Source organism: Zingiber officinale, chromosome 5A (assembly GCF_018446385.1).
Source record: "Zingiber officinale cultivar Zhangliang chromosome 5A, Zo_v1.1, whole genome shotgun sequence".
Taxonomy (NCBI): Eukaryota; Viridiplantae; Streptophyta; class Magnoliopsida; order Zingiberales; family Zingiberaceae; genus Zingiber; species Zingiber officinale.
Window position 1 is genome coordinate 149775292 of NC_055994.1, and position 7790 is coordinate 149783081.

A 7790-nucleotide genomic window follows, 5' to 3' on the forward strand; every position below is an offset into this window, starting at 1 on the left:
GTCATCCTAATTCATTGGTGTAAACTAGATATTAGATGTCAACTAAAAAGGTACCACCAAAAGTAGTGACAGGTGGGGATGACTGACGAACACATTGTCATAGCGTTGTTTGAAGAGAGCGGATTCTCTAGTTGTTAAATTGTGGATAAGAGGATGGTCTCTTGTATGATATTGGATAATTTAGATGGACTCTACCTATTTACAAGTGGGATCCATCCAAATCACCCAATTCTATACAAGGGATCATCCTCTTGTGGACCAGAGGATCCCGCCTGGTTATTTGAGGAATGATTTTCGGGTTTGTTGGAGAGTCGAGATCCTCTTGACAATAACCCATGGTTCACTTTTGGATTAGGGGTTGTTAATAAGTGGGATTTTATAGACCCCACTTATATGAATGAAGTGGTCCACCTCTTTGTTGGAAGGATTAGCAATAGAGCAGAGTATTTATAAGTAAAATTTTCTAAGTTAAATATGGGCCGGCCCATGGAACTGACGGAAAGGTCACACCATCGTAGGGTTTGAGAGAGACGAGGGAACGACCAGTCTTCACCCTTCAGATTTGAGATCTCCGATTGACGAGTCTGAGCGATAGATGGCGACGACTACGAAGCAGCGAGCGGCATCTTCCTGGCTCCGGTGGCTTTTCCTCTTCATCGGTGCCATCGTCCTCGTCCAGGTTCTTATATATGTAATCAAATCCGTTCAATCCGCGTACATCCGTTTCATTTTATTCCGTGACTTCTTTTATTTTTCGGATTGATGTTCTCGGTTCATCGAATGGAATAAAATACGATGAAAAAAAAATCCTTTTTTTTCGCCCAATTAACTCTTGTTCAATTGTTTATGCATTGAACCCTCTCCTCTGTTAGTTTTAAATGGTTGATGTTTGGTTGCTTTAATTTTGCAGAAATTACGCCCCTTTTTTTGTTTCCTCCAAATCTGCAAACTTGTTTTTCTTTTCCCTGTTCGTGTTTTAACTACTAAGCTTGCATGGTTTTGCAATTTTTTATTATCTCTGACAAGTTCGATAGTTGCGTTCGTACTGATTCAAAGTTGACGTTGTCCAGTTCTGCAGCCATTTTGATTTTACATATCAGTAAATTATTTTAATTGTACATCTCAATCTAGTTTCTATGCTTTTTGAGTTCTGAAATAAACTACTCAATTTCTCAAACCCGTTTCACTTAACATTTCAGGCTAAAGCATCTCAAAAAAGTTTAAAGGAAGCCACACACAAGGTGTACTTTGATGTCGAAATTGGTGGAAAACCAGCTGGTACGCCCAACAATCTCATTCTGTGGATTTCAGCGGTGACTGTTATGAACCATAACAAGTAAAATGCATGTTATGTGTTTCTTGCTTACTTTTGTTTTGATTTGTTTAATGGTAACAATTAAGTGGAGAATGTTGTGTTGGTATAGGAGATAGCAAGTAATACTTCTCAGATTTCATATATTTGCATCGAATGCTCTTTCTTCCTACTCGAGTAGATTGGATTTGTCAGTTATTGACTGCTTTTAACAGATGGTTGCAGTTAAGATGGAAGATCCAGCTTATATATTTTCAAGGGTCTATCAAATATATTGACATCACTGTACAATGGTTGCTTAAAAGCAGCAGGAATTTAAATTTGATGATTAGTGATTAACTGCCTTGATTGCATTGAAAAATGATCCATGAAACTCTAGTCTGTCTTCAAGTTCAATATGAAGATTGCTCATGTTAGCGACATGAGATGTGCTGGTAGAGAACATCTTGAATGGTTTTATTTGATGAGATCTTCTTTGTGCTTTAATAATGACTCCTGTAATTTTATTTTATGAGGTCATGTTTACTATTTTGCATTGCATTTCTTACTACTATTACTTGTGTGTTCAATATCTGGATATGTACTTAGAATTTGTTGTTATTAATATCGATTATGAATTGATGTATTCCAGGCCGGATTGTTATGGGTTTATTCGGCAAAACTGTACCCAAGACTGCCGGTATGTGTTTGTCAAATGCTGCTTCATCCATTTCTTCCATGTACAAAGCTTTTTTTTAATTGCTTTCCAACTAACTGTTCTGGGTTATGTTGCTTCGACAGAAAACTTCCGCGCATTATGCACTGGTATGCTGTCATCTTATTGCAATGCTTAATATTGTAGAAGTTTTAACTTCTGTCTGAAGAAACTTTCACCATATCAGTAACACTTTTCTTTCTCGCTAGCTTTAGTTTGTGTTTATCTCGATATGTGTTCTACATAAAGGTAAAAAGTTAAGTTAAAAATGCTATCTATACTTCAGAGTTCAGACAATATAGGCATAGTAAATGCAAAATAAAAGAATAGGAGTAACAGCTTAAAGCAAGCTGTTCGCTTTAAGCTTTTCCTCTTGGTCCAGATTACAGAAACATTGAAGATTTCTTCAATTGTGACGATGCTAATTGCATTTAATACAAACAATATATGACCAGCATTCTTTCACTGTGATAATTTTTGAATTACTATGCTCGTGTGATTTTCCAGTGCGACCAGCCCAAGTATTATACACTGACTATAATGACCGTATAACATATATCAATGCGTTCTATGCAGGAGAGAAAGGTGAAGGCAAAAGTGGGAAACCTCTTCACTACAAGGGGAGTAGCTTCCACAGAATAATTCCCAGTTTTATGATCCAAGGAGGCGATTTCACTCACGGTAATGGAATGGGCGGAGAGTCTATATACGGCACTAAATTTGCCGATGAGAATTTCAAGCTCAAGCACACAGGACCAGGTACTATTGTTTCTCCATTCAAGGAAAACAAATTCTTTCCTCGCCGCCCATTGTCAAACGGGTGATGCCACTGTGCTTGCTTATTGGTGTAGGATTCCTGTCGATGGCGAATTCTGGTAGCGATACCAATGGATCCCAATTTTTCATCACCACTGTAACAACTAGCTGGTATTTCTCCTCAACTGCCCTGTTTTCGTCAAATTTATCAATTAATTAGTCACCGATTTGATTCGTCTCCATAGGCTGGACGGTAAACATGTTGTTTTCGGAAAAGTGATCTCCGGCATGGATGTGGTGTACAAGATTGAAGCCGAAGGGAAGCAGAATGGGTCGCCCAAAAGCAAAGTCGTGATCATCGACAGTGGTGAACTGCCTTTATGATCCAATCATTCAACTCCATTTTTTTGTGCAACTCATGGAAAATTCTGGTGTAGACATTGATATCCATCATCTTCTTCCCCCATGAACCTTGCTTAAGCATTTGGACAATTAAACCATTTACAGTGTTAGTCATGTAGTAATTCTCAAAGAGTATTATCATGTGACCTTGTTTAAGTCAATTATTATTGCAGCATTAATGACGATCATATCATTATCTATGAGAACAACACGCCCACAGAAAGCTTGCCTATGAAAGTCATTGAACTAAATGAAGTTAGGTACGTACAACTCTTTGACATTTTCTCTCAGTTTAGTGCCTGAGAGCGATCTTGTCGGGTTTTTTCTTCTTCTCCTTGCCATATTTTTCCAATGCTTTAAAATGCTATTGTCGTGCAACTTACAAGTCTCAGTTCGAATTGAATTGTGAAAACAGCTCTTGCAACATGGGATCAAAATGCAGATATCATTTTCATTTTTTTTTATTTGACTCGTTGCTTCCATTTTCCAAGTGGCATGATGAAATGGATTGCCACTGGGACACAGTAGGTGGTTGACTTGGTCAAGTCTTCGGGCTCATCATCTTAACAATTTGTCTCACATAATTGGCTTTGACTAAAATAAAGATCTCTACAAAATATCCAATTAATTGTGTGAATGTTTGTGAATCCTTTGAACAAGTCAATCCTTTTATGTTTGGCCCCTAGGTTTTTTACAATTTGCTACTTGATTTTTTTGGAAATTTCCACCTTTATCTCTTGGTGCCTTAATTTTGGAATTTTTTGGAACCATCTTCTAAAATTTAGGATTAGTGAAAATACTTTTTTTTAAAAAAAAAAAAATTTGCAATCTAATACAAATATGATTAACACAATGAGATGAGTTCTTTTTTTTTTTTTTTTTTTTTTAAAAAAATCAATTTGCAATGAAATGAGGTTAAAAGCAAATTTGAAGGTACAAACTTTTAGGGATGTAATACAGAAAGTGAAATAGAAGTCGAAGTAGCACAGCAAGTGGAGGAAGTCAAGGGAAGAAAAGAGAGATGAACCTTCCAGGAAGATGAAGTCATACGCGGAGCCATAAAGGAAATCAAACACTCAAAGGAAGACTTTTGATCTTTTTGTTTGCTCCCTGCCTTCCGTTTCTCTCTTCCTGTGTTGATCGTTGTCGGATTTTGTCGACTGGAAGCTCTACGCTCTTGCTTGTGCCTCTTCGATTCGATCGTTGTTGGTCAGATGCGCTTTTCGCTTCGAGCGCCATGAGGAAGATCAACATCCCCAGCATCATCAAGGTTGATTCTTTGTTCCTTTTTTGCTCATCAAATTGCACGACAGAAAGCAATTTAGGGGTTTTTTAATTCGTGTACTGCTAGGGGTAATTCATGAAAAAAAACATGTTTTTCTGTGAAAAATCCTTCTTTTTGGGTTGAAACGAGACCTTATAGCTCCGAAGAACATTTCATGCAGGAAATAATGTTTGAAATTTGTATAATCTTCTGTAAACAAGGAAATTCTCTGCTGTAGTATTTGCTGGAATAACGATGCATAATCAAGTGGCTGATAGGGAACTACTGGTTTTCTTTTGCCTCTTTGTGACCATGACAAAATTAGCTAGTGATTCTGTCAATTTTGCTCCCCTTCTACTTTTATTTCTTAAGGATTTTGAAGGGTAAGTTTTGCGTATCGCCATCCTGAAATAGTTGAATCTATGGCGTATTCATGTACAGTAATGCTAATTGTGTGATTAAACTACATGGCAGATAACAGACCATGAAATTGTAAGCTAGTCATTTTGATTGTAATTATTTGAGCATTCAGTTACTAGAAGAACCAGGTATTTTCTTGGATTACCCCGCAGAGGCACAGAACATATCTCAAGGATTTATGAGCAACTTCTGAACTGCCATCTTCAGAGTCATGAGAACTTAGGCTGCAATTGTCTTTACAAATCTAGAAAAATGGATGTAGTAGAATGAATGTTGCATTGCTAGATTCATCTAACATTAAAGCGCTACACAAAGCAGAGTCAATAGGTATGCCATCAGAGTCTCCAGGATATTAAGCTCTGACATTAAGTCCTATGTTGATGCTGGTATTACATATTTTTGAGATTTGATCTTCAACAGACTCTAACTTGGTTAAAGTTTTACAATATTAATCATTACAGTTTGTGCTGGACATGTGTGGAATTTCAATAGTTACTCATATTAGATGCGAAACACAATTCTTTCTTTCACTTTTTTCTTGACACTATGCATATGATCATTGCTGTTGAATACAACTTGTGTTGTTTCATTTGAATTTGCACTTATCCATTTCCACGTTTTCCCTTGTGGATCATGAAAAAGCCTATTATTCATAACTGGAAAATGCTACTTATGTCTTTTATCACTCTGAGATCTCTGATTTGCATTGAGTTGAATAAATTGCACTGATGTCTTTTGCTAACATTTTTCATATTTATTTGCTGAAGGTGGCATGCCTTGATAAATCATCCGCAGATTCTGGGAAAGGGAGTAGTAAGTTGTCAGGCAATAAAGTATCGCATGGATTTCACTTGGTGGAAGGGAAATCAGGTCACGACATGGAAGACTATCATGTGGCACAATATAGATTAGAGTGTGGTCGTGAACTTGGTCTGTTTGCAATTTTTGATGGTCACATGGGGGATAGGGTCCCCAACTACCTGAAAGCCAACCTTTTCGACAATATAATTAAAGAGGTTTTTTTTTTTCACTTTCTCTTCCACCACCTTTGCTTCCTAAATGTACCTTAATTATCCTATTCATATGGTCTTCTGATATCATAATCTGAGATGAAAGAAGTTGTCGCACACATTGTCTTTCTGCATTTATTAATATAAGATGAAAGAAAGTGTTACGGGGCAACCACTTGTGATAGTCAGACAACTCTTGTGATTATACTTATTTTCAAGAATTGAGATTTTTCATATGCCAAATTCTTTAGAATGATAATTGATGATTTCAATTTATTGTTAATGCAGCCATCATTCTGGCAAGACCCTCATTCAGCAATAAAGAATGCATACTGCTCCACGAATAAATGGATTCTCGAAAATTCAAAGCAGTTAGGGCCAGGGGGTTCAACCGCAGTTACGGCAATAGTTATTGATGGTAAAGACTTGTGGATTGCAAACATAGGTGACTCAAGAGCTGTTGTATGTGAAAGAGGTGCTGCTAATCAATTGTCAGTTGACCACGAGCCTGATGCTGAACGAAGTAGGATTGAACAGCAAGGCGGCTTTGTAACACTTTTTCCAGGTACATTTTCCCTTTAATACTCTTGAGTTTCAGTTGACAGGGATATAGATATATATTAACACTGAGGTGATTGTTCTGTAACTTTGCTTAAATAGGTGATGTTCCTCGAGTAAACGGTCAACTTGCAGTAGCAAGAGCTTTTGGCGATCACAGCCTCAAGGCACACTTAAGTTCAGAACCTGATGTGCGGCATGTGCCGATAGACTCATCAATAGAGTTTGTTATACTTGCAAGTGATGGATTGTGGAAGGTTAGTGGCTCACAAACTATTGCTGTAGTTCAGATCTTTTACATAATAATCTTACGACTTCACGAAAATCACTCGTGTAGCTATGCAACTTTATTGTAAACTGGGGGTCTAAAGCCTAGAATTCCACTCTCGCCTTTGTTATTTATTGTTCTATTTCACCGGAGAAATATGCACGATATTTCGTAGACTTTCTTTGGTGCTTATTTTTTCCTCTCTGCATAGGTTATGAAGAACCAAGAAGCTGTTGATATCATAAAACATATAAAGAACCCTAAGGCTGCCGCAAAGCGTCTAACTGCTGAGGCCTTGAAGAGGAACAGTAAAGATGATCTATCCTGTATTGTGATTCGATTTCAACGCTGAAGCTTTCATGTAATAGTTCCACAAACCATCGACATGGGCCATAAGTTTGATATTTTTTCCCCCTGTTGAGTGAATTGCTCAGTAAACTACATGTAAAACCTGAATGCATAGCTTCCTTTCTCTGTCTGTTTTGTGTATATATGTATTTTTCTTTTTTCTCTTTTATACGATATTTAGGTAGATTGTTATAGTATGGGAATATATAATGACTGGATTGTGCGTCTCTTTTCTTTTGCTTGTGAATAAATTTTAGCAGTATTATAGTTTTGAAGAATGTTGGATTTGGAGACTACTGCAGCATCTCTGTGTTTGCTATGAACAATTTTCACTCAACATTTGAAGATGCATGTTCCCTTGTGTTTTCATGTAATTTACATGAGTGGATTTTTTTCCCCTTCTTGGCCGAATGATATCTTGTGATTTCTTCAAGCTCACGGATGTTTCTTGACAACCTTGCATCCGACGATTGAGCTTGATAGTAGCAACTAGCGACAAACCCTAACTCAACATTTGATGTTTGTGATGACTTCTAGCATCTAACATAAGTCTGAGTCTACTGACATACATTTCTTCTAGTTTCACTTGCTATTTTACTAGTTTTTCGTTGGGTTCCACCGTTAATTGATTGTTTTTCCAATCACTTTAGCCTGTAGTCTGTCAAAGGCTGCCATAGCCTACTAGAATTCGAGCATCAATCAACTAGTCGATCGTAGCACTCATGTCATTAGACCATATTAGTATAGTTTTGTCTGAT

At 37.2% G+C, this 7790-nt stretch overlaps 2 protein-coding genes across 3 annotated transcripts; both read left to right on the forward strand.

The window, feature by feature from the left end:
• The first annotated feature begins 480 nt into the window (after window positions 1–480).
• LOC121982417 (peptidyl-prolyl cis-trans isomerase CYP20-1-like) lies at window positions 481–3364 on the forward strand. 2 transcript variants are annotated; one of them, XM_042535464.1, is made up of 7 exons: window positions 481–691; window positions 1200–1278; window positions 1944–1991; window positions 2093–2116; window positions 2583–2765; window positions 2858–2933; window positions 3008–3364. In XM_042535464.1, exons 1-7 carry the CDS (start codon window positions 596–598, stop codon window positions 3144–3146), a joined length of 645 nt encoding a protein of 214 aa, XP_042391398.1. In that variant the 5' UTR covers window positions 481–595; the 3' UTR covers window positions 3147–3364. The 2 variants fall into 2 exon arrangements, with proteins under 2 accessions (XP_042391398.1, XP_042391399.1); XM_042535465.1 differs by having other exon boundaries at window positions 481–679.
• Window positions 3365–4080: 716 nt separating this feature from the next.
• On the forward strand, window positions 4081–7310 carry LOC121982416 (probable protein phosphatase 2C 44). The gene is made up of 5 exons (XM_042535463.1): window positions 4081–4434; window positions 5616–5864; window positions 6147–6423; window positions 6519–6673; window positions 6896–7310. The coding sequence occupies exons 1-5, from the start codon at window positions 4402–4404 to the stop codon at window positions 7034–7036; spliced, it is 855 nt and encodes a 284-aa protein (XP_042391397.1). The 5' UTR covers window positions 4081–4401; the 3' UTR covers window positions 7037–7310.
• The last annotated feature ends 480 nt before the right edge of the window (window positions 7311–7790 follow it).